Genomic DNA, 26,461 nt, shown 5'->3' with positions numbered 1-26,461 from the left:
AGCTGGACCATAAGAGCTTTTTTTTTTCTTTCAATTTTTATTGAACACAAGTATTCTGACAGAATGCAAAGTCAAAATTCTCAGTTAGTACACAGTATTTACACCAGTGAGAATAGAAACAAAGGTGGTATCGATGTTTCACTTGGTAAAAAGTTTGTAACAAGAGAGAAGGCCCCCGAAGTCGGGAATGCTGGGTAGAGATGTTAATGGAGATCTGAGAACCACCATCCAGACAGACAGCCTACAGTGAAAACCTGGGACGGAAGGCTCCAGAGAAAAGTGTGAAAATAGCGTTCCACTTCAAAGCTGCACTATATATACTACGGCCCTTCAGGGTTCCGAGGCCCTGTGCATGGCACTTGAGTGCCCCTCCAGCAGAATCTGACCACGCCGGTATTTATGTGAATACATATGTATGGCACATACACATATAGACACATAGCCACTGGAAACCGGTAGAGTGATCTCTCCTTCAAAAAATTTAAAAAAAGGAAAACTATAAGCTTTTATCCTTTAACGTAAAAGATAGAACGTCTTGAAAATAAAGTGACTCCCTCTTTGATTTTAAAGAAAGCATTGCTCTGTTTTTTTTTTTTTTAAAGAAAAGAAAGCTCACGCATGCAGAGACAAATCTATGCATGATGGGAGAGAGGCAAAACAAAAGGTTGGCAGAGTTTTGGGTTCCAGCCAATGGCAGAACCAGGGTTTAGGGAGGGGGCAGGGGAGTCAGCTGCCCTGGGCCAGGTTATCTGAGGGTTGACCATACCTCTTTCTCTTCCTAACCACCGGAACCCAAAATCAGTTTATTTGACCACAACCCCTTGGAGTGAGATGCACAGTCTTGACGAGGTATAGTGTGGGCTTGGCCTAGGTAGTCAAAGCCATTAACATCACAAGATGAGGAACTGATTCCACTGGCAACCTGGGGAACCAAGAGCCTACCACTCCCCGCTGGGTCCTCCCCGTCTGTCTCAGACGCCCAGGAGCTCCCATCTGCTGTGTGCTCTGTGTGCTCTAACAACTGTCTTCACCTGACTTGTTCCTGAGGGCCCGTGCATTCGAACCATAGATTTGTGCAAGTCCTAACATCAAAGGGCCAGAGCTGTGTAGACAGGGATCCTCCATTTCCATCCCCAGGAGCTGAGAAAATGCAAAATAACCCCACACTGAGCAAATGACAAGACCATTATTTTTCACAGTTTGATGTGATTATCTAGCATAGCGCCATTGATGAGTCTGCGGAAGTGTCAGAACACCGGGGAGTGTGGCCCACAGAACAGACTCGGGGAAGTCTTGCTACCCTAACCTCTTGCTGTTTTGTACCTTGCGAAAGGTGACCTGCAGGGTGCTGATTTCTGTTGACTTGGCATCATCTTCATTAACACAATCGCTTTGACTTCATTTTCTTTGTTTAAAGGCTTCAATTCCTTTTAAGATTTATTTTTGTTTCCTGAATATTTTTTTTTCTGAACTATCTGCTATACCTTCCACAACCAAACTATGTTGAAGTTTTATTTCAATACTATGACAAAAACACGTTTCACACTAAAATATTCACGCTTCCACAGTGCACAAGCTTGCAGTTCTAAAGTAGAATGAGGAAAAAAAAGCAAAATTTCTATACAAAGGGCTGGCTTTTCCCTTCTCCCCCCTCCCATCCCCCTTAAAGTTTCTGTATTTTTCTTTCCCCCACTTGGTTTCCAATCCAGGAAAGTTGTGTTATGACTCCAGACAGCAGGTTGGGTTTTGTTTTTTTTTTTTTTTCTCTCTTTTGTTTCTACAAACGCTGCCTAAGTGAACAGAAGGCCGATGTTATTTTACTTCAACACACTTCCAAAAAAAGACACTAATTCCCTGAAGCACACATGCTCTTCCGCTCAAATCTAGATTCTGGGCTCAAAAGGAAATTGTACGTATATATTTTATTTGGCTTTCTACAAAAAAGGGGATGTTTGGGGTAAAAATGTGTGTTCACCAAGACCAGCCCCAACTATACAATCTTCTCTGCTTCATTCAACAAAGCCTAAGAGTCCTTCAAAAGGAAGGACAGGGATGCCTGGGGAGCAGATCCTTTTCACAGATAACAGGCAGGTGGTAGCTAATCAGAAGTGGTCTAACCCCCTAGGAAACAAAAAAGAACCGAAAACCCGAAAGCAAAACCATTCCAGAACGAGATGAATTTTCACCTGAGTCGCACACAGGCAAAAATTTCAAATCAGAAAGCGGGGAAGAGCCACTGTAAACAATCAGATTTCGTGACGCTGTCCTGTGATGATCCTACACCCCTAGGCAGTACTTGTAACTTAAAAAAAAGGCAGCCATTTTACACGGACATTGAAACACAACTGAAGTCAAACATTTGTCAACTTGTAAACACTGGAAAGCAAAGTTGGCAGAAAGGTTAAAAAAAAAGAAGGAAAAAGAAAAGGAAAGGAAAAGAAATCCGAATACTGCAAATTGAGATCTACCCCCAGAAGCTGCAATTTGGCATTCTTCCTACAAAACAAGAGTCTATGTGGGAATTGAATTCAGCTAGAAAGGGTGACACACTTTGCATACTGAACAAATACAAAGTGAACAGAAATTATAACTTATTTATGAGGTTTTACAGAGTTCAAACTCGACTGAAAGTATAAAAATAAACTTGGACTTTGTTCATTCGGTTAGTCTTAGTGTCTGGAAGTATTTCTCTGAACCTGGTCTGTGCCAGTTGGGCAACACCAAGTGCGGTCTTCCTGAACCTAGATATTTTATTTTTCTGAGCTTCCTAGATTCTTAATTTGGGGTCCTTTTGTTTGATTTTTAAATGGTTTCAGGGAACAGAGAGTCCTAGTTTGGCTGTGGGTTTCACCTTTTTGTCTCATTTTCTTACAAGTGAGTGCGCAGCAAAGGAACCCTTTCTATAAACCTACAAAAAGGAGATCCCACGTTGATCTGCTTAGTTTTTTTTTTTTAAAGGCAAAAGACACTAGAGGAATGAGATGTGTGTGTGTGTGTGTGTGTGTGTGTGTGTGTGTGTGTGTGTGTATGAGATATTGGAGATGCTCTGGTGAAGCTGTTGTGTCACTTTTAATTTTGATCTTTGCTGGTGTCTCGTCACCCATCATGCTTTGCTCTCGTTCTCCTTTGTTTGTGTGGCATCGTTGGGGACCGTCTTGACTTCGGCTGGCGCTGGCTTCGTTTCTGTCTCCTGGCACTCCGGCTTTGCTTCTACAGGACCCTTCCTGCGGAGAATCAGGAAAACAGCACTGAGGCCACGGTCTGCAGTAACGCACCCTCTGGCCAGTTCCTCAAAGGGGGCTCCAGTTAGAGCACTGGTCTCCAAACTCAGCTGCACGTCAGGATCACCTGGAGTCTCTAAAAATCACTGATGCCTGGGCCGTGTCCCCAGAAATCCTGATTTAAGTGGTATGAATGTGGTGACTTTTAAAAGCACCCAAGTGGTTCTAACTTGCAGCCAAAGTAGAGAGCCACTGAATCAGCGGAAGGAGCCCTTCCGGCCCTAATCTGACGCCAGGGGCTCCAGCCTTACCTGGGGTGGTGTAAGTGCGGCAGGTGCAGGCTTTTCCTCACGCTGCATGGCTGCAGCAGCCCAGCTTGGCATAAATCATGTATGTTGGGCTCCCTGGTACTGATCCCAGGGGGCCCTCTGCAAACCACCTGCGCTTGCCTGTCCTCACCCCCACCCCTCTGTGCTCTGCCTTTCCTGGTGATGCCTCTATGGCTTGCCAGGGCAGGGTAAGAAAATGCTCTTTGTTACTGAGGCAGCTTTCCATGGGAGTCTGGTGAGAGGCCAGAGTGGGCTGCCGGGCTGCAGGGGAGCTGGGTGGGCGGGGCTGTCCTTTTATTTTCTGACAGATTCGGGGCTCCTGGGGAGGGTCCCCTTGCTGCTCTTGGGGGCAGCACCTCTGCTTATCTGGGAGCAGCCACAGGAGCCTCTGTAAAAACCTCTGTCTGACTCTGCCTCTATCAGTCCCAAGAGTGAGAATCTGGCTTAAGGACACACCAGAGCAGACTCAGACCCCAGCCCCAGCTGGTGCCCCTGCGTTTTGGCCTCACGCTGAAGAAACCTGTAAGCTGAAGGACCTGGCCTCGAACTTGGAAGACCCAGCAGTCATTCAGTGCTTGGGAGCTCTGCGTCTCCCCAGTCCCTCAAGGGCAGGAGAAGCAAGGGTGGGTGGGTAGGTGTGTCGGTTGGAGTGTGACAGGGCCTCCTAGACCACACAGATCCTCTCCCCACACGAGCCTCAGGGTCTGCCTCTTTACTTCCCGGATACCCGTGCCATTCTGGTGGGGACTCGGTCTTGCCCTGGATGACACACTGTCTGTGGGCCCCAGCGTCGCCGATCAGGGCACCTTGACCTCCTTAGCTCACTTCCCAAGCTACGCTCATCAGTGGCCCGAATGCAAAGGCTCCTCCAGGGGCAACAGACGCCACCGCGAGGACGATAAGGATAAAACCTAATTAACGTGGCCTAATTAGTCAGCAGGCGGCTGCCTGCCGGGCCTGCTGCCTGTCCCCACTCTCTGCCTCGGCCCAGCCCCTGGCTGACAGTCGCCTCCGAGAAGCTCTGGAGTAGGCTGAAGACACATCTAACAGGGAGGACACAGCACACACGCACACCACCACCACGGGACACCACCCGACGACAATGGACAGAGAGAGGCCGTACTCGGTCTTGGCTGGTGCAGGAGGAACAGAGCCGTCGGCAGTGGAAGAAGCAAGCTCAGGGGCTTGTCCACTGGCCCCAGCGGCGGGAGCAGGAGAGCCCAGGGCTGCAAAAACATCCTTTGCAAGGTCAATATCTGGGGTCTTGAAGTTCCCTTCGTCCATTTTAAAGTCCTCGCCCTGGGCAGGGTTTGTGGCGCTGATGGAGGCCGCCTCGCTCTTCGGGCTGGCGAGGGCCCTGGCTGCCTCGGCCGGGCTCTTCGCGGCGCCGGGCTGGGTGGGCTCAGGGTCCGGACCTTTGGTGCCGGGGGCCTCCTGCTTGGCCTGGGGGACTTCTGGGGTGGGGGTCGTCGGTGCCACTGCTAGGGGACCGGCTGCCCCGGCCGGGGGGGGGACCGGCTTGCTGGCCGGAGGGGCCTTGGGGGCCTCGCCCGCACTGGCAGGGGCGCTGGGGCTCAGCACGCCCCCCTGGTTTGCCAGGACGCTAGAGGACAGGTTGCTGGCGGCGGGGGCTGAGGTCGGGGGGTCGCTCAGGTCAACGAGGGGGGCGACCTTGGGGGCTGAGGCTGGGGGCGGGGAGGGGGCGGCGACGCCGGGCCCCTTGGAAGGGGTGGCCTGGCCGGCGGGCACAGAGTTTGTATCGGGGGTGGCCGTGGCCAGGGGGGCGATACTGGAGGTGAGGGTGGTGGTCTCACTGGTGGGGCTGTTCTGAGCAGTGGCAAAGGTTTCGGTGATAGTGTCAGAGTTAGCGGTGACGGTGGTGACAGAAGGCAGCATGTCCTCAACAGTGGCTGTGGTGTCAGCAGGCAGCCTGTGGGGAGGACAGGAAGTAGAAGAGATAGACGATGAAGCTGAGACGGACAGAGAAGCCAGGAGGGGCGGAGGCCAAGGCGGGGGCCGGGGGCTGGCATGCGGGGACGCACAGGCATGGACACAGGCCCACAGAGAGAGGAGGACGCCAGAGGAAGCACACGCCCAGGCGGGCAGAAGAGGACACAGGAGACAACAGAGAACTCGGCAGTCTAACAGGGCCTGTCACCTTCCTCCCTGCTGACTCCCCTCCCCGTCTGCACGGGCTCCCTTCCCTACAGCCCTGGCGGCCCTTTCGGACCCCTGCCTGCATCTTGACTCAGGGAGAGGCCAGCTGGAGCTCAGCGTCCACCACCGCAGGCGTCATACCTAGGTCCCTGGGGAATTGGGCCCACCTGCCCCGGAGACAAAGAGGGCTCCACGTGGTCCCTCAGGGCTGTGGGTGGTCCAGCCAGAGATTTTGTGCTTCCATTAAACTCCATTTCCTTCAAACCCACAGGACCCACGACACCCACGTGGTCATTGCCATCACAGCTGGATGTGGCTCTGACTGGGGGTCCCCAAGGCTTCCGAGACCAGGAGAACCAGGGAGCTTTTACCAGGGCCCCAGCTTCCCTCGCCCTTTTAGGAAGAAGGCAGAAAACCCTAGAATTCTTGGAAATCCTAAACAGAATCTGCTAAGCTCAGCCTCTCTCAATGAAGTTTTGTCTCCTTAAGCCATTTCCAGAATGTGTATGTGACCTGGGCACAGCGTCTAGGGATCCCGTGTATGCACGGAGCCTTTAAGGCATCCACAGCCACCCAGGTAGAATCAGGAATGCCTCCTCTCTAGGGAGAGAGTGGGGTCAGGCGTTCCTGGCCCAGCACTCCAGAATTCTAGCCTGCCACGCTCGGCTGGGGAGCCGTAGGTGGGAGGCATGGAGCTGTGTGCAGGGTGATGTGGTGGCTGTGAGGCTCTGCCGAGGAGGTGGCAGCCCGCCCCGCCCACGTACTCGGGCTCCGTCAGCGGCGTGGTCTCGTTGGGCTCTGTGTGTTTCCCTCCGTCGTGGTTTGGGGTCCGTTCCTCCTCAGTTCGCACCTCCACGATGGGTTCCTTGGACTCATCTTTCCTGTGGAGACAGCTCTGCTGGTTCCATCCCAGGGAGCTGGGGGATGCAGGGGGCTCCCAGGGAAGCCAGCTACGGCTCAGGCACCTGTGCCTCGCTCGAGGCTGGGGTGGGGGGCGGTGGGATCCAGGACCAGAGTCAAGTGCGGCATCTCAGCCTCCGCTCTTGCTAGCCGTGTGACCTGCTCACTCATACCTCCATTTCCTCACCTGGAGAATGGGGCAGATAACAGTCTCTACCTTGCCTGGACGTTATGAACATTAACTGAGATAATGGATATAAAGTGTACTGCCTGGTACAGTCCAGCGCTCAAGTCATCTAGATTTGTATACACGTAAGTATGTACGCATATGCGCACATGTATACGTAAGTACGAGCACGGATAAGTATATGATGTATATATAAGTATACGTGTACATATATGTAAGTATGTATACGTGAAAGTATATGATGTATGTATGTGTATACGTATAAGTATATGTAAGTACATACATGTATAAGTATAGCGATACGTATATGTACGTAAAACGTGTACATATGTGTGCGTGTGCATGTACATACATGTATAAGTACATGACGTATGTGTGTGTATATACAGTGCCTGGCACGGGGTGGTGCTAACAGCTGACTTCCTTGCTCCGTCCCTTCTCGCCTCGCTCCACCTCAGCCCCACCCAGTGACAGTCTGTGAAGGTTCCTGCTATTTGGATCAGGATCTGTTTCTCCAGAGATGCTGGAGCACATCCTGCAGGAGGACGCTGGATCGTCCTCCAGGAGGACAGGTACTTTCACCTGCTTTGTTCACTGCTGTCCCCTAATGCCTGGGGATGGTGCCATGCCTGTAGCGGCTGCACCATAAATACTTGTTGAATGATGGGTGCATGAACGGCAGCAAGGCAAGTGTGTCTCTCAAATGCTGACCCCTCCATGGTAGCTCCCCTCCAGGCTGAGCTCTGACAATTCCCCTCATTTTGACCTACGGAGGGATTTCAAACGTCTGTGTGATTCTAGATGTGGGGTTGGGTCCAGCTGTCTGCTTTTTAAACGGGTACCCCTGAAGACCATGCTTTGCGAGACAGTTCTCTAATGCTCTGCTCCCCTCGGGGTTTCTAATGGGGAAGCTAAGGTGGTTCCCTCGCTGGGCCCCAGGCCGGGGCAGAGTGTAGCGCTCCGCAGCAGCGGGCAGGTCTGCACTCACGAGAAGGCGGCTTTGCCCTCCTCCATGTCCTTGCCCTTGGCTCCGGGCCCGGCTTTTCCGCACAGGTTGACGGCGATGCACATGAGCAGGCCACACTTGTTCAGGAAGTAGCAGGTGACATCCACGGCCACCAGCAGCAGGACGAAGGTGACGACGAGGATGCCCACGATGGCGCCCGTGCTCAGGCCTGAGGTGGGGCTGCCGTTGGCTTGTGGGGGGAGGGAGAGAGGGATGGTGCTGGTTAGTACGCTGAGATGCAGACCTGGACCTGCTGAGCAACAGCCCTGGGGGTGGGGTAGAGCCCACAGGACGGCTGTGGCATCTGTGCTCAGAGTGACACTTTCCCTGGGGCCTCTCCACCCCCAGGTGTTGAGACAACAGCGTCTCTTTCTTCGAGAGGGAGGGATGGCAGCCTCCTCTCATAGACCAGGGGACAAGGGCACAAGGCACCCACACGTCAGGAGGAGACTGGGCAATGTGTCTCCATCCCTGCTCTCAACCCACACTCAGTTGGTCTCCCCGTGAACCCTGGGAGCTGCCAGGGACAGGGTCCCAGATGGGGCGACAGAGGCTTCCTAGGGCTTCCTTTGGGCTTGTGGTGACGTCAGGCACATCAAGACGCCCCGTGCACCTCCGCGCTTCCTTCCCCCTCTTTAGGAGCCGCTCCAGAGGATCCCGACTTTGGACCATATCCTTCTTCATTGCACCAGGAAGACGAATGAAGCTCACTTACTCTGGAGATATGGGGGCCTCGCTAGGCCCAGAGGGCAAGGTGGAAGGTCGGGGAATACTCACCATCTGGGAGCCAGGCACGCTTGGATCAGATTTCAAGAAACCCAGCCGACTCACCCAGAGATGCACCCACGCACGACAGGCTCACTCACACAGGACACGTGCCTACCACAGACGGACACACATTCTCACCTTTGAGCAGCGCCCAGCATCCCCGCTCTAGCTGGACTCACTGGAATGACTCAACCTCTGTGTCTTACTCCCTGGTGTCCATCTAGAATCCCCTGGGGGCCCTGGGCTATTGATGGTATCACAGAAGGACCCCAGGCTCGGCTCCATAGGGCCCCCTCGTGATTGGTGCTAGGTGCCTGCGGTGGACCCCTGACCGCTTGGTGATTCCCACCAGCGTCTGGGAGGCGGAAGGCTGTGCTGGGGGAAGCAAGGACCCATGCAGAGCTCCAGTGTGGAAAACATGACCCCAGGCTGAAAAGTGGGTACCTGCTTCATTTTTCTTCTGGGGGGACAGGGTTCCAGAGGGGCAGCCCCATTGTACCACCAGACCTTGTCTGAAGCTTCCTGTGTCCTCCGGACCCACTTGGGTCACCCAGGCGTGTTGACTGGAGGCAGGAACTGTGGCCAACACAACCTGGGTCTCACTGGGCCTTTGCTGAATCTGGGCCAGGCCCAGGGGCCTCTGGCCACATCACGTGCCAAATAATGGAAAGAACAGGTAACCCAAGGTGACAGAGATGGGCCACACACTCTGTCTCCATGTGGTTTGTGCTCCTGGGAGGCCCTCTGTGTGCCCCAGGGGCCCTGCTCAGGCATGGCAGGGCTCCTTCAACTGCTGTCCTATTCTGATGGCCCTTATTTCTAACTTCAATTCAGTGTATAGGCCACTGGCCAGCACATAAGAGACGACCACTCGCAACCTAATTCCTGGCACCCAGGGCTCAGCTGGGCCTGCGCTGGAGGAACCTCCTAGGATCTTGAATATTTTTGCCCCCTTGGGACCTTGTTCTTGCTTCCCAGCCCCTCCTCAGGCTCCCCCACTGGTCCCTTTCAACCCCACACTGAAGACACAGCCTGCTGCCCAGGAAGGCCCGAGTCTGGCAACGGGCTCCATGCTCAGAGGACCCAGCTCTGACCACTCTGTCTCCGGGCTTGGGCAGCAGGAAACCGGCCACGGGTCCCTGCGGTCAGCTAGAGCCGGTCTTCTCCCCAGTAGCACACCGTCCACTCTGCTCCCCCGTGGCACTCACACATCCACACACAAAAGCAAAGAAAGCCACGCAGGCCTTCCTGGTCTTCAGAATACCAAAGCTGCTTCCCTGAACAGGGAAGAAATACGGCCTTGGGCTTCCTCCCCATCCCATGACTCAGGGCTGGAGGCCACCTGACACCCATACCCAATAGTGTCTACTTCCTGCAGAAGGAGCCTAAGGTATTTTTGTGGGGAAAGAATGTCTGTATTTTTGGACTCAAAGGCACTAACACCACATTCTGAGGTTTATACATAAATATGGTTTTAGGGAACTAGTCGGGTCTCTAAGGAAGAGAAGCAAACCACTGCAAAGCTGCTCCGTGTGGGAGAAGCAGCTGTTATCCACCTGTGCTCTGGGCTCAGCAGACCCATCAGAGGGCTGCACTGCTCTGAAGGCCAAGGCCAACACCTCCAAGGGCCAGGAGGGCAACGAGACTGATATACAACAGAAGGTAGGGCAATGGTCTTCTCTCTCATTTGATATAAAATTCAAATTCTTTCCCTTGGTCTAAAAGGTATTACACGTGCTGTGGACTCTCCCACTCCTCTGACCATCGTAACTCAGGGCACTGAGCCCTGCCTCCAATCCCTGTGCTCTAGCCGGGAGCAGCTCCATTCTGTCTGCTCACCATGCCCAGCCCGTTCCTGTCACAGTGCCTGGAACCCTCCAGCCCCGGCACCCTGTGGTGGCTCTTTGCTTTCGTGCAGGTTCAGCTCAAATGTCACCTTCTTGCAGAGGTTCCCCCCTCCCCTGCCCTGACCTCTTATCTACTCAGGCACCTCTACCCAGTACCTACCACACTACCCTGTTTTATGCTCCTCTTACCACTATCTGTCATTTTCTGTTCATTGACATGCTTTTATCTGGCTGCCCCGCCCTCTAGAATATCTTGGCAGGTACCCTGTCTCTTGTCTCCCCAGCATCTAGGACAACCCAACTTATAAGAAATGTTCAAAGAGTATTTGTTGAACAAAGGAACAGTGTTTAGCCTTGGAGATGAGAACACTGTCTCCAAATATTTAAAGGTGTGTCACGAGAAGGAAGCAGTCTTATTCAGTGTCCCTAGTGGATGGCAACTATGGGGGTAGGAGGCAAACTTGAGCTCACGTGAGACAGAACTAACACACAAGAGCTATGTAAGTGTGGTGTGAGCTACCTTGGAAGAGCTCCCTGTTGCCAGAGGCATTCAAGAAGAGGCTGGAAAATCCCTTGGCCGGGATACCATAATGCTCTGGGTGAGGTTCCTGCACTGGGCAGAGCCTAGGATAGAGGATGTCTTCAGGTCCTCTTCAACTCTAAGGGCCTGTCATTGCATGTTAGATGTCCTACGGTCCCCAGCACAGGGTACAGATTCCCTAATGTCCATGTCCTCCACAGTGTGTACCGAGCAGGACTTTTTCCTGCAAGACAATTGGTAGGTCCCATCTTTATTCATTGAGTCTTATGATTTTATCTTTAGTTGAAAAATAAATACCTTTCAGCATAATGTTTCTCCACCTGCAGCAGAATTCCTGGGGTGCTTTGTTAAGAATTCAGATTCTGGGGTTCCCCCATTCTACCAAGTCAGAATCTCTGGGGCTGAGGCTCAGGCTCAGGATTTGATGGAGCACCCCAGCGATTCTTATGCACCCCGGACTTTGAGGACCACTGTTTCTAAGTTTTCTGCCTGCATTACAATGAATAACAGCTGTTCCTGTGGCTCCCCACCCAAGGATGAGCTGTGCAGTCTTACCTGGTGGCCCTGACCTAACTGATGTACTTGATGGATGGAGAGAAAAAAGACTTATCCCCAAGGGACCACCCAGTTCACCATTAAGAGTCTAGACTTCCAGAGGAAGTGAGGTACCCCTCAAGCTGGAGAAAGGATGTGTGGAGCTTTTACAAAAAACTGTAAATAAAGGAAACAGAGAATGCAAATGAAAGGGTACCCAAGTCAAGCCAACATTCATTACCTCTTGGTGGCTGCTACAGAATTGTTTAGTCCAGGAAACTAGAAGGACAAAGGTTATCTCCTGCATCCTGCTTAACATTTGACAAAAGGAAAAGAAAACAACTTTGGGGTCTATCTTTGCATGACCTTCCCCTGACCTCTCCTGGCAACCCCATCTGCACACCTGCATACATAGAGTGCTTCTCGGGAGCAGTTCCTCCACAACCTCTGGGCTTAGAGCTGCGCTGAACGGTAGGGCTATGAAGCTGGGGCTGCACATCCTCTGTGGTTCCTGGTCTGGGAGGTGTCGGCACTGAACACCTGGCTCGCCCAAGACTGAGACCTACAAGTGCCTATGCTCATAAATGCCTCAAAATGGGAAGACATCTCCCACCTTGCAGTTGAGGTGGCCCAAGTCACTGCGTCACGGGACATCAGTGCAGAAGTGCCCCCTCCCGCCTCCGACTCTCGGAACAATTAAGCTGAGCTCCTGGTTCACTCGTCTGCTTGTTCCTTCCTGGAATCTGCTGAATAGATGGCTGGTCTTGGGGCTTTCAGGAGGCATCCAACTAAGTGTGATTATAAACAGACTAGGGCTTGCCAAGGACGCCTTTCTCTTAGATTCTCTCTGTCACCACGTCACTCTGTGAAGCCTCGGATATGAAGTCGTTAAGGCAGCCGTGCAATCGCGAGAACTTGCAACACAGCTGTGGTTCTGGTGGCCCAGAGTGTGCCCCTGACCCCAAGGTGACCACCTTCTGGCTCCGCAAAGGCACTTTCCCCTCGCCCTGTCTGCTGGGGAAAGTCCAAGGAGGCGGTGACCCACAGCAGCTCTTAGGAGAGCTGAGAACACTGCATCACTCCTCATGAGGAAGGGAAAGTGATTCCTTTGACTAGAACTCCACTCAGCAAGCTACGAGTTTGGGGTCCAATTTAAAGGGCTCTCTGGGGCAATCAAAGTAATCCAGGTACCTGTGAGGTGGAGGCAAAGGGATGTTGGCACTTTGTAGGATACACAACTATCAAATAAAATCCAAACACGCTGGTGAGTTCACATGAACTGTTATTTCCTTTAATAATGCAAAGGTGTAAACTTCATCAAGGCCTCGCTGATTATCTACACAACAATGTTAGCATTCTTATTAGTGGAAAAACGTGATCCAAACCTGCCGTATAAATATTGCAAAACACGAGCAGAGAAGCCCTGTGGCGTGTCGAGATCGGGCAGCACTGAGACAGGGCGCGGGGGCAGGGTGGCTGAGCGGGGCAGCGAGCGTTCCCTCCTTCAGGGCCTGTCTCAGGGGCTCCCGGCGGGGCTGAGGGCTGCAGCCACCATGAGGGTGGCTCAGTGTCCGGTGGGGGCGGGCGTGCCTGAATGCTGTCTCCCGAAAGGGCGTCCCTTACAAACCACGGGCCTATCCGAATGGGGCCAATGCAATGACCCCAACGTTGCTTCAGCTGAGGCCTGTCTGGCCCGGACTGAGCTGAGGGGACAGGGTCATGGATGTCAGGCCTCCCCACACTTTGGGCCAGATCTTCAGAAACACAGACATAGGCCCTTGCCTATGGGACTGGGCCCAGGGTGGGGCAGACCGCTGAGATGGGCCCTCCTGGGTGAATATGCAACTTGTGCCGAAGATGATACCAAGAGCCTGCCGGGAGTCAGGGGACAGTGATGGGTGGCCTGTGTGAGGACCATGTCTCCCTCCTTTGCCTTCCTGATGGCCCTGGGATTCTACGCTGGGCCCGGAGGCACCGTGGGCCTCTCCTTGATACTCTGCCTTGTGCCTAAGAACCGTGTCTGCTCCCACTGCCATGGTGGGACGGGGGATCGGGGATCCCGGGGGAGAGGTTCACGGCGGGGCTGAAGGCCAACGGGGCCAGGGGGAGAGGCGTTGCCTGGCTGAGCCGTTGGGCGGCCTGTGGCCTCCGGTGTGTGTACCTGACCCTCTAAACTACCAGCGCTGGGGACACGGGCCTGTGCCCACTGCCACGGGCAGCTCTGCCCCGCAGACCACAAGATCATCTGGATTCCCAAAGAGAAAGGCTCATCTTTGAACATTAAAAAATGACAACAGAACCAAAAAGTAAAGAAACCAAAATGAACAGAAATCAAACTTCTGTGGAGATGCTCAGAGATGAGATATGTGGAATGATATGTGACCACAACGGAGGGGGGAGTTTTTATTCAGGAGAAGGTACCCCTGAGCTCAGACACGGACGCCACTGAGCAGGATTCACTCGAGTCTCTACGGGGAACTTTAACAAACACACCTCACCTCCTCTCCTGGGCATGGCGGGGGCTACCCTCAACAGCAGAGGGGCAGCTGGCTTCCACCAGAATTTTCAAAATGTCATTGAAACCACTGACCGACAGGGGGTCGGGGCACTCGGGCAGTATGACAGGCTGGCTGGGTTCCAATTTATGGGCACTCTGGGCTGGCCCTGCCTCGCGCTCTACAGAGCACGTGTGGGGAGGGGGTGTGACTCGCACCAGGCTCACAGCGGATGCTTCCAACCTGGGGGACCGATGCTTACGTGATAGTGTGGGTCACTGTTGGGCCACATCCGCCAAGACACGAGGTCTGTGACTGATCTGTAGCCATGCGGCAGGTATCACCCTGACTGGGAGACACGCACCTTCCAGAGCCCATAGGTGCCGAGCACGTCCTAGGTTGGCCCTGTTCGCAGAGCCAGCGGCAGGTGCTGGTTATACTACCAGGACCAAAGCGCCTCCCAGAATGTTGGATCAGCCCCAGAAAATACTCAACAAATCCGAGTTCTTCCGCTGCATGGGCAACAGGGGGACTTACTTTGCCCATCATGCCAGCAAAATGCTCCGGTGAATCGCAGCGGGCTTACCAGGGGCACTTAAATGCAAGCGAAGCCAACTACTTATTGAAGGGCAGCAGAGGAGCACAGGGTTACAGTGGGGACACGGGGTGATTTTAACAATCTGATGCAAGCTTTAGAGAGTACTTAGAAATCCTTCTCTGCTACATCATTTTCAGGTAAGAACCAGAAATGCAACCAGTAGCAGATGTGCAGAAGCTTTTCTGTAAACCTGATGTAATGGTTTTTTGTTGTTGTTCTTTTAATATACATATATATATATATATATATATATATAGAGAGAGAGAGTGTGTAAAGAGAAGAGCTCCCAAACATTTTTATACTGCTATGAAAAAGCGGGCAAACTCCTTATGAAGTGGCACAAAAGTATCTGTGAAGGGTAATAGGTGTGGAGGTCCAGCTTTTTCCAATTGCCAAACCTTCCTCTTGCACAGACAACTTGGTGGTGTGGCCATGGCAGTCCTGACAGATCCTTCCAAAGGGGGCACTGATCATTCTCATAGGAACCGGGCTCTTAGGCAAATTTAGTTTTTTGGCATTCAAGTTCCTAACAGAGCAAGAGAAGAGTCACTGCAGAGAAAAGCAATGAGACAAAGGTGGAGGACGTGGTGGAGCCTCCCAAGGTCGCTGCAGGTGCCAAGCAATGGGTCCCCAGAGAAAATGTGGGTGTTTAAAAACAAATGTGGCGGTGGGGATGTCCCGGTGACGTCCAAGGTGATATGTGTGACGACAGACACAGGAAAGGGAGGGGGAAGGAGGAAAGAGAAGGAAGAGACAGAAACAGAGAAAAAAAAAATAGATAAAAAGAAAAAAAAATAGGTCAAATATAGAAAATGCAAGAATCAAAGGTTAATTCAACTTTGTAAATTAAACTGACAAAGGTTAGAGAAGAGTTCAGTGCCATATTATCACCATAAGGCCAGTCCCTAAGCTCAGCAAGGCCAGAAGCAGCACAGCGGGGTGAATTCAGGGGTTAGGGGTCAGCGAGCAAATGAAATTAAAGTGAGAGAACAGAAGCCTCCACAGGCAAATACAAGAGTCTGATTAGGAAAGTGTTACCTTTGATAAGGGGAGGTCTCTAAGATGCAGTCAGGAGTCTCCCCACAGCCTTCTATAGCCTCTAGAGCTTTTTACACGTTGGGGTAGAGATGCATCTGATCACTGCAGTATGTACAGCAAACTGTATGCAAGGACGGGGGCCACCTTTTCAGCAATAAATCGGACTCTTCTTCCTATTGTACAATCCCCCCACCCATAGTGCTCTTAAAGAGAATCTAGTTCTGTACCTCTCACCTCCAACCACCCACTGACCAGAGAATTCCACCGTGAACGTACATCTCGTAATTCAGAGGTTTTATTCGCAGGTCCCAGAGAAGTCCAACCAAGCAACCTCCTTCTAAAACCTATGCAGTAGAGCCTGAAGCCCTCCTGGGGAGGTGAGTAGCCCCTCCAACCCTCCCCTTTAACTGGGAGCCTGAGAGATTAGCCAGAAGGACTCTGACAACCCCGGTGGGCAGGACTCGGGGGACTGGCCTTCCCAGAATTTCTGTATCTGACACCCAGTGGCCCCAACTTCTCCAACCCCAGAAGCTGATGCCGCTGGCAGTACCCAGCCTGGGAACGCAGCGTGTCGGAATCACCACCTACGAAGTCTTACCCGGGGAAACAGATGCCCGTAGAAATCTGTCTCACTGCAAAGGAATCACTCAAGGCTTCTCACTCCCCCATCTCCTGAGTGCCCCATAAAAGCCGAGCAGATCTGAACACTCCCACCAGACTGTCAATTCCAGGGAAAAACTGACCCAAGAACGCAGAGAAAGAAGGGGCAGAGAATAGAAAGGGCCACCTCTATTTGGACAGCCTACGAAGCAGTGAGGAGAACATCGTTTACCGTCACAACCAGATACCTTGGCTTCATCACTGACCATGTGACTAGTGCCTGCAGAGAGACACCCACCCTAGCCTATGCTGAGGGGCCTCCCTGTCAGTGCAGAGGGGAGGACCATGGACACCTCTCATCTATGGCCGCCAACTCCCTGGGGGCCCACACACATCCACCAGATACACACACTCACGCACAACCAACCATCGGGAAGCACACACCGATCTTACTTTGCTGCTGCTCGACCAATGCACTTCCACACACACAGCCCTGTGTCATAGTAGCCCATGTCCTTTCTGGCCTCTCTCCCTCTGGAAACAGCAATCGTGATCACTGAGCTGAGAGCTGGGGGCAAGCACTCTGGACGGGACAGGCATAATGGAGGCCAGACGAAGGCCGCCGGGAGGTTGGAGCATCTTCCTACCATACTTGGACACTGCAGAGCGTTTATGGGGACCCCTCCACTAGGCATATTGTATGCCCACCTCTCCTGCCTGTGGTTGGCATATGGCTGCTCTGGAAAAGCAGAGAGGGGCGATGAAGATCTCTTTCTGCTCTGAGGAATCAGGTCATTGAGGAGACTGGCCATCAGAAACGAGGCAGCTGGGCCAGAAAGCAGAACTCTCACTTTATTCCCACACTTGAGCTGGTCCTGGATCCCTAGAGACAGATCTGCATCTCCTGGGAGAGCTGCTCCCATCCCGGCCTCTAGCAGACTGGACTGCCTGCCTTTCATGGATGGGGGTTTCCAGCGTCTACTTTCTCCACTTGTTCTGTTTCAAGTGGCTCGGTTTAATCTTTGTTTCAATTGAGAGGCCCTTGGCGGGGAGGATTTTTAACTAACTAACCGGGCACCATATGTCCCTTCTCTTGGTGTTCCCACAGAGAAGAGATTTGGACCACAGTTGTGCAGGTAAGCAAGCATCAGACAGAAAGTGCTTCGAAACAGTGACGTGGTCCTTGTATGAAATGGTAGATAGCAGATAAGGTCTCGAAAAAGGATCCTTCCTCAACCAGCATCCAAAGCTTGGCTGGAGCTGGGGTCTTTCCCATCTGAGGGATCCCACGGACTGGCTTATGATCAGTCCTCCAAGGCTGAATGACACAGGACCTTCACTCAGGAGGCTTGGCCAAGCCTTCCTGGGGGTCCGGTCCATCTCAACCTACTGCACAGCTAGGTACAAAGCAAAACTAAGCTTTGCGTGGCAACCGATCATGAGGATGGCTGTAAGCAAGCGCGCTGTCAGGGGCTGTTCAGGCACATCAGGAGGTGCGGCACTTGTGCGTTAATCCAAAGCGGGAAACTCACAGAAAGCAAAGCCGTCATACCTGGGATGGCTGTGGGCTGGGCCGAGGTCCTGAACACAAAGTGAGCTGCTTTGGACTTTCCCTGCTGGTTCTCAGCCACCACATAGACCTCGTACTCGGCATTCCAGTCCAGGGACTTGAGCATGACGTGGTCACTGCCAGATGGGAGCCTGATCTCTGGTTTCCATTCGGAGGAGAGCTTCTGGGAGAAACCGGCAAGAAAGATACAAGACACCAGAAAGCTTTAGGTGAAATCGCTGCTGAGACCAGCTAACATAAGGAGGAACATAAGGGAGTCAGAAATAAAAACCAAAGATAGGACACGGTCTTTACTCTTAATCGGCCTGAAAAACCCAAAGGTAAATGATCATGCAGGTCAGGAGATCGACGTTGCCTGCCTGCAAATACAAGCAGCGGCAGACCACCAGTGTGGCATGGGGCCAACCCTTCAATGTCCCGTGCACCACCTTGAGAGCGTGCAGGGACCCAGGCTACACTCTGGAATGCTGGCCCGTGGCCTAAGGACGACCTAGAAGAGTAATCCAACAGCTGTGTTTCTTGTCCTGTTTCAGAATGTGGGTCACACTCAGGTGTGTGACTCACCTCCCTGACATGGGAACACTGCACAGATTCCACTTTTATTAAAAATAAAAACTCATTTATGGAGCACCCACTACATGCCAGGCATTGGACTAAAGGCTTTCTGCACATTTTCTCACTGCATCCATACAACAAGCCTGCCAGTGCTTTTGCCTGGCCCTTACTAAAGCTGATGACGGGGAAGGGAGGGAGAGGTCAGGTGACTTCCCCAAGCCACATGGGTAGTCGAGCTGTGGCCAAGAGCCTCTGGGCCCAAAGCCTTTCGTAGAAGGGAGCTCAACACATATCTACTGCACTGAACTGGATTGTCCTATCCCATGCAGTATGACCTGCTCTCTGAGACTGGAGCTGGAGGTGTCACAGGTGTGAATTCTTCTGTCAGGTCCAAGGCTGAGGTGCCCAGAGTGCCTGCAAGGTACACTCAGCTCAGAAGAGCACTGCCCAGGGCATAATCTCAGGCACGAAGCTGGAGTTATAGGTGCCCCTCTTTTCTCAAATGTTCTTTCCAGTTCTGTCCTACACGTTCGCCAGTGAGTTTGTTCTGGGTGGGAGCCGTCGACGCATGTCTACTGGATGATGGGCTGCTCCCCGGAAGAGCAGAACATGCTAGCAGTGTCACCTGGAAGGTGGTCTAGCCCATGGCTGAGGCTGCAGGAAAAGTTACATTATAGGAAAGCCAGCCGTCTTCCCAGAAAAATGCTTTGTACCAGCCAAAGGGATACTTTTAGGAATGGGATAGCACTCGTGTCATGGCCATGACCAGTGTGGGGAAATGCTGGAAGGGGGTGCTTATGTCCTCAGAGTCTAACTGGAAGCCAGGCTATGGCTCTAAGTTGGCTCTTGAGCGTGTCAGCATGTACCCCATTTTAATTTAAAATGAAGAAATTCAGCTGTTTTTGTCCTCTTTCTCTGAAAGGCTTCTTTCCTTGGCAAACATCATACAGAAGACAGAGCCAGAATATAAAGCAAACGTTACGTTACATAATACATATTAATAATATATAATAATAGTAATGTTCAGCAAATGTTAGGATTTTGAGGTGGAAGGGAGAGGACAGTTACGGTTGTCGAAGTCTAACATATCGCAGTGCTTTGCCCCAGTTGTCTCTTTAAGGCAGGCCTGCCTGGCACAGCTGGGACGGCTCTTCTGGAACACTGACACCTGATGTGGCCTCATAAGGGAGATATTTCCAGCCCCAGCCTGCATCATAGCAGTGATTATCACAGTTACCACGTACAGAGTTTTCCAAGTGTCAGGCACATTTCAGGTTCTTTGCTTACGTTATAACTAATCTTTACAACAGCTTGATAAGCTCTCTCCATTTTATTGATGGAGAAATGGAGATTATGGAAGACTGGGTGACCTATTCAGGTCCCATGTCGCTAAATGGTAAAGCTGGAATTGGGTCCCATGTCTGTTGGGCCACATCAGCATAACAACACATAATAACATCCTCCCCCTATACTGCCCACTTCCAGTGGGCTCCATGGGACCACCTGCCCAGTCCCTGAATCCTACTCCACAGCAAGGAAACCACAGGGACCTCTCAGATGGTGGTGCCTCTGGGCTGGGCCTTAGGAAAATCAACTGAGGCTCCTCCTCCAACAACAGGCTCGCACCTGACTTCACAGTTAAGGAGGAGAGGGCTGAGTGGACTGACAGGCTGCCCAGCGGCTGAGACGTGTGCCCGGGAGGGCTCTGTGCCGCGCGGACTCTCTGTAAACATAACCGGGTTAGGGCTCCCATGGAACTTCAAGCAGGGCTGATCAAAAGGCAGAGAGGGAGTAAGTCAAACTTCCCGGGAAAAGCCTATTTTGGGGGCTATCTGAAGAAAGAAAACTCCTCTCAAGTTCATTATTTTCTACGGGCAAGAAATCCTAGCGAGAGACTATTTCCAATGCTCAGATGCTGGCCTCTAAACCTCTCAGCAATTGGTTGTGGAAGGCAATGGCCAAGGGTCATTCTAAAACCAAAAAAACCCAAAAAGCCACAATGGGGTGATTTTCAGTTTGGGGGTCGGGGATGACAGGTGGAATGTCAGAAATCTTAGACGGGTGGTGGGCAAACCCAGAAGAAAAGGCTTATGGCCAGGCTCACTGGTAGCCGGACAGCAGGGTGACAACAGCTCAGGTGGGCTGCACGAGCACTGGGGGTGGGGTGAGGGAAGGAGCTGGTTTAGGACCTGAGGCAGCCCAGGCCGGGGGCTAAGGACCCCGTCTCTTCAGGCACACAGACCTGGATTCAAACCCTGGCTTCCTGGCTGTATGAGTCATGCGGTCACTGACTGCATAAGCCTCACTTACTTCCTCTGTAAAGCGGGGATAATCATTAAGACCAACTTCGTAGGGTTCTTGGGGAGAAGAAAATGCATGCGATCATGGGCCTGCACGCCTGGCCTATGACGCACACTTTATCCAAGTGTGATTATCAGATATCAGTATGTTATTTGCAAAAAGTACTGACTGGGTGATGGCAAGATAACTTCATAGAAAAATTTAGGAAGCAGAAAAATCAATCATGGTATGGATTTGTCATCACCAAAATCATTTTAGAGGTTTTTAAAATGGTCTCAGTGTGTTTACCCATGCTATACGTAGCACAGAGGACCATATTCAATATCCTATGATAAACCGTAATGGAAAAGAGTATTAGGAAAAGAATGTATATATATGTATAATGGAGTCACTTTGCTGTACAGAAGTAATTAACACAACGCTGTAAATCAACTGCATTTCAATTAAAAAATATAAAATAGGGGACTGAAAAAAAAAAATGGTCTCAGCGTAGACATGACCTAAAGTCTGCAAGTCAATCTTGGAATGTAAAACCCTAACCCGGACCCAGGAGCCACCTGCCAGGCACAGAGGCCGCCCCCGCCCCCCTGGGCTTTGCACGCTGCGGCGCCAAGAAGGCAGGTGTCAGGGTCGCGGGGTGGTGTGACGCCCGGGAAGGAGGCCACTCACCGCTCGGTACTTGACCAGGTAGTGTCGGATGGGGGAGCCGCCGTCATCCTGCTTGATCAGGTTCACCTTAATAGAGTTTCCATCCTCTCCCATCTGCCCTTCGAGCTTAGGTGCACTGGGTTCCCCTGAAACAGCCACGTAATTCGCATGACATTTTCATCCACAAAATGAAAATCGGATCCAATAGAATGGGAGGTAGTGATGGGCTGGGGCTGGCCTCTTGCTTTGTCAGCAATTCAAATGGTTAAAAAGCAATACATATAAAACTCTGAATTCCAGTTGGATGCCTCAGACTTAGCCCAAAGTGAGAATGCCTTTTGGGAATGTTCTGGGAAACCGCCCTCCCTAGTAGCAAAGTTCTTTTACCATTTTAGAGAGAAGTGGTTTTTTTGTTGTTGTTGTTTTGGTTTTTATTCTGTCACGTGCCTGTATTTTCTTTTAGCTGCTCTTACAACTACAGATTTAACTTTTATGAACCTGGTACATTTTGAGGAACAGCCTGAAATATGGGAAAATGTAAGCACTTAAGGAGAAAACTTACACCCATCAAGTAATTTTTCAAAACAGCCCATTTTTTTCCCCCTGGATTCATCCCAGCGGTCTAATCCCTAACTGGGGTGGAATGATGCTGCATTCTTGTGACCATCTTTGTATGAATTAAATTTTATTACTTAGATTCATTAAAAAAAATAACGTGTTTCCAGTTGTGATTAAGTAAAGCCCGAGTTGCTGCAGGCAAGTTTCTTGTAAGTATCCGGCATTTGCGGCTCAACAGCCTGAGTGATAATCCTTGGTACCTTGTATTAATGGAACGATCATTAAAGTCTTTTTATTTGTGAGAAGAGAGAGAGGGAAATATGTCTTTAGCATTTCTCAGCAGAAAAAAGTCAATGTTTCTCTTTTCCTTGCAGTACAACTCTGAAGCCAAGGTTGAGAAGAAAGACGAGCTTGTATGTGACAGACTACCAGGGCTGGGATGGTTCTTCAGGAAGAGGACGATTGACTTTAAGAGAAACTATTTCATTAGCATATGTTGAAAGCAATGAGATGAGAGAATGTCTGTGATAAAGAGTTAAAATGAAGGTTTACAACACTTGGGAACCCTGTACTTCCTGTGGAAAGCATCTCTGTATCTACTTCATGACCTCAGACAGAAAATTTGGAGAGCCTATAAAAGAGTTACCTTCTGGGTGGGTGGTCCTCACTTGTTCTCTGGAAGACAGAATCACAGACATGGGATAGGAGAGCCAGGGGAGGCTTGTCACCAGGCTTTGGGCCTCATCACCCACAGTGTACCTTTGGTAATTTAATGAGAAGGCTGCTGGTAAGGTCAGTCCAGCCCACTGTCCTCACTCAGCTACTCTGAGAACCTACAGTGGCCGAGTGTCCTACTTTTCCCTTTGAGACAAGGAGGAACCAGAGACAAAGCTAACGAGAGCCCTGCTACTCGGCCTGAGTCGGCAGCACGCACACCACCTGGAAGCTCAATTAACAGGATCGCGAGGCGATCTTGGTGCACACGTACCAGTCATGGGGACACATAAAAGCAACAACAGGGAGGCTGTGTAATCTTAACGTCTGAGGGATGTCTGCTTAAAATTTGTGCTTATTATTTGTTTTCTTCAATCAGTAATTAAGGAAAAAGAAAAACAAAAAGATAAAAGGGCTTCAGGCGAAGACCTGTCCTGCTTTTACGCCACTAGCTAGCCACCAGCACCAACTATTCAGTGGAAAGTACTTGGAGATTTGGTTTAGGTAATGTCAAGGTGCATACGCTTCTCAAATTCTTCTGGACCATTCTAAGTCGTAGATAATATTTCAATTATGTCTTATACCATTAGAGATATCCAGTGCCAAAAAGAAATTCAAAGTGGAGTATATTTTAGAGTAGGGAAGGAGGTCTGTGTAGATTCAACGATGCTGAACAACGGAATAGGAGATCCAGCAGAACTTTACAAATTCTACTCTCTTGCTCAGTTAGAGTGACCACCTCGTCCTGGTTAGCCTGTGACTTTCCAGGCATTAGCACTGCAGTCCTTTACCATGGACAAACCCTTAGTCCCAGGTGAAACAGGACGTTGGTGACCCTGGACTGAATGAAGCCTTACATTAATCATTATAACTTTCTGTATTCAGAATTGCAACACTGACTCTGGGATTAACGGTCTCTTTGCCTTCAGAAGGAGGGAAGGAGGTGGTATCAGCTGTCCTTCCAACACGCTCACCAAGCAAGGACCTAGTCCTTCCCCCAAGGCCTCCTAGGAAGGGAAATAGAGATTATTCCACTGGGGCTGCTCTGTCTGTACCTTCCTTCCTATCTTCTCTCAGATTTGAGCCGTATGCCTCTCCAGGGCTGAATCAATACCGCAAAACATTGAACCCTGCTTTGGGGGGAGTGTCTCCTTAGAAGAGGGGCTTTCTCCAATGTTGTGAAGCTCCCTTTAGAACTGAATGCTAAGGATGCCACAGTGGAGCTCAGGGGGTCTAGTGCCTTGGCTAGGTCACTGCCTCAGTCTCCACATTCGCAAAATACCAGATGCTCCCGAGGGCGCCTCCTCACTCTGGTATCACCGTGACACTGTGACAGTCACTGTGCTAGGGTGAGCTATCGAGAACACCTTGGCTATTTTCATGATGCTGTAAAACACAGAACCCCAAATCTAGGATGTTCAGTCAATTTTAGGGAGAGGCATCGCACGACCAACAATTCCATATCACTTAGGCACAGAGATGCCCATTTTTTCTACAATTTTAAAAAAAGTTATCTCCAAAAATTCCCGTCTTTGAAAAAAAGACCCCAAGCGTCTTCAAAAACATATGAAGAAAATCTCGCCAAGGAATCCCTGCAAAAACCAAGAGCCCCGATGAAGGTGCTGTCCTATTTTTGGATTTGTTTCAGAAAAAATACAGCGGGAATCACAGAGCAACCACTAAAAATTATACCACAGTTAGAACATAGTTCTAACATTTATAAAGTTAGAACACTATAATTTGCCACCATTTTAGCTGAGTGACTACCACGTAACTCTGATGTGTATTGCTTTCTCAGAGAATTTAGAGTATTTTATATCATATCATTTAGAGTGCTTTAAAGGTAATTTATTCATCAAATGCACATTCCGTACATACTAAGTACCGGGTAGTCCATTAGGCTTTCGAGTTTCAAAGGTGATTAAGACAAGTTTTTGTTTGCCAGATGAAAAAACATAGTTATTCAATTATTATTCAATTCTTTGCACGGTGGGGCCCTTGTACAGAAATCTAACCCTTCCTATGACAGTATTTCTAAAGGATGGTCCTATTCAACTAATATCAGAGAGATCTGGACCAACGTTACGGCCATGCAACTTGTTCTAAGGACATACAGATGTGGAAAGAGCAATATTTGTTTAATCAATTGTCTTACTCATCTTCAAATGTTTACTGGCAGCGAATTTTTTTTAAAGATTAGAAATGGGGTTAAAGAAACGATTTCCTAAGCTCTCTGCAAAAAGAATGTTCCAGCCACGCCTGAGGAGGGAGGGGGCTGACACCAAAGAAACGGGCCTGGCATTCAGGAGGCTTGCTGCTTTATTGAACACATTAAGAGAGGAAATTATTTAGAGGGTCCCAGCGTACACTCTGTTCTGAGATGGCTGCTCTGATTGAAATCATTATGGGTAATTTCAGCAAAACCAATATTGTAATTATTTGTAAATGCTGGTTTGCAATCGGCAGGTGGCGCGAAGAAAACCCCTGGGGTTAATTAAACCCTGAGCTTCGCTTCAGCCACGAGTCCAACTTATTTCCCTAAATATTTTATGTAAAGGCTAAAACAGTGGTATTCGTAAAAATCAACCTTGTCAATAACAAATATGAAATAGCAGGCAATTCTGGTATTTTCTAGAAGCATGTAAATCGTGTATGCAAGAAGAAAAAAAAAAGAATGTACCAGAGAGACCGCATACAGTCAAAAATATTACTGGCAGGTCCTATAAATTCCCCTTAGAAACCGTAATTGAAATGTGTATTTCTGGCCATGTAGATTGCAGGTTCTTCTTTGTAATTATGGTGCTACTGGCCCTAAAATCAGAGTCAGCTTCATGTCTTTCTCCTCGTCAGCAGAAGCCCTGGGACCAGAAAACTACTGCTGGATATCTGAATTCCACAAAAAAAAATTCTAGCAAACCCAGGGCCTTTGAACAGCAACTATGAATTCTGGAAGGAAAACAATATTCTACTTCTCACTCAAAAAGCCCCAGGACCAAGAGTTGTATGTTCTGAATGAAATGCTGTGGGGCCAATAGGCTGAGACAGGCTGGACCTGGGTTCTGTCTTCACCCACTTTGTTTCCTCTCCCATCAGGACCCACGCAGGGTTTGGTGCATCTGAGAAGAACCCAAAGATGGTTGTAGGGTCTGCATTAGAATCTTTCACTACCAAAAAGGATTGTCTGGCATTAAAAATACTGTTCGTTCTGTTTCTCCTAATGCCTGTTCCCCTTTACTGAGTATTTCTTATAAGCAATTTGAAACTGTTTTAAAGAGTCCAAAATGTATGATTAAACTGTTCTGATATGACGCTTGTTTGATGTTTCCAATTCAAGAGCATTTAAAACTACATCAAGAAGTTCGAAGTTTGATTGGTCCTTATGGGATCAGCAAATTACCAAAGGGAATCAGGACTTAGTTATTAGACCACCAACTCTCCTTCCTCAGACCAACCTCTTAGCCCTAATGTCAAACAGACGAATGTGATCTATGCCACATACACTCCTGGACCCTCAACATCTCCCTGATGCCGCTTTGGCAGCCTACCTGGCTATTCTAGACTGAGGTGGTTTTCCAATACTCCCAAAGAGCAGCCCGCAGTGCTTGGACTGACATCCATTCGTCTCGAGCATCGCTCCCCCAAATCAGGCCTTTGGAGCAAAGCGTTCTTTTTCTCCTGAGCGCTTGTCTCTTAATTGTTAAGGATTTGCTGTGCTAGCATGACCTGACTCTTTGCCATCCTAGTCCCTGGCTCTGGGGAGTGCTGGGGTACAGAACGAGCGGGTATGGGCATGGCCAGGTCCCCCACTTCTACAGAGAAAGGATGCTTGGCTCTCTGCGGCCAGGCTCATGGAGGCATCCAGCCCACAAATCTTCCCAGCGTGAGTTTTCTTGG

General features: G+C 50.4%; 1 protein-coding gene across 1 annotated transcript in view; it reads right to left on the bottom strand.

Moving 5' to 3' along the window:
* Window positions 1-1,643: 1,643 nt before the first annotated feature.
* The window catches only part of NCAM1 (neural cell adhesion molecule 1), a 66,416-nt gene continuing 41,598 nt past the window's right edge, over window positions 1,644-26,461 (bottom strand). Inside the window, exons 18-23 of the mRNA XM_024754269.1 lie at window positions 21,317-21,441; window positions 17,774-17,954; window positions 7,783-7,990; window positions 6,472-6,588; window positions 4,674-5,480; window positions 1,644-3,224 (exon numbers count right to left, since the gene is read on the bottom strand). Of these exons, the coding sequence (XP_024610037.1) occupies window positions 3,104-3,224; window positions 4,674-5,480; window positions 6,472-6,588; window positions 7,783-7,990; window positions 17,774-17,954; window positions 21,317-21,441 (1,559 nt within the window). The 3' untranslated portion in view covers window positions 1,644-3,103. The remainder of the gene's footprint in view (window positions 3,225-4,673; window positions 5,481-6,471; window positions 6,589-7,782; window positions 7,991-17,773; window positions 17,955-21,316; window positions 21,442-26,461) is intronic.

The sequence above is a fragment of the Neophocaena asiaeorientalis genome, unplaced genomic scaffold (assembly GCF_003031525.2).
Source record: "Neophocaena asiaeorientalis asiaeorientalis breed wild unplaced genomic scaffold, Neophocaena_asiaeorientalis_V1.1 scaffold21, whole genome shotgun sequence".
Classification (NCBI taxonomy): Eukaryota; Metazoa; Chordata; class Mammalia; order Artiodactyla; family Phocoenidae; genus Neophocaena; species Neophocaena asiaeorientalis.
The sequence above is the reverse complement of the archived record's forward strand: the minus strand, read 5'-3'. Positions and strand labels throughout refer to the sequence as shown.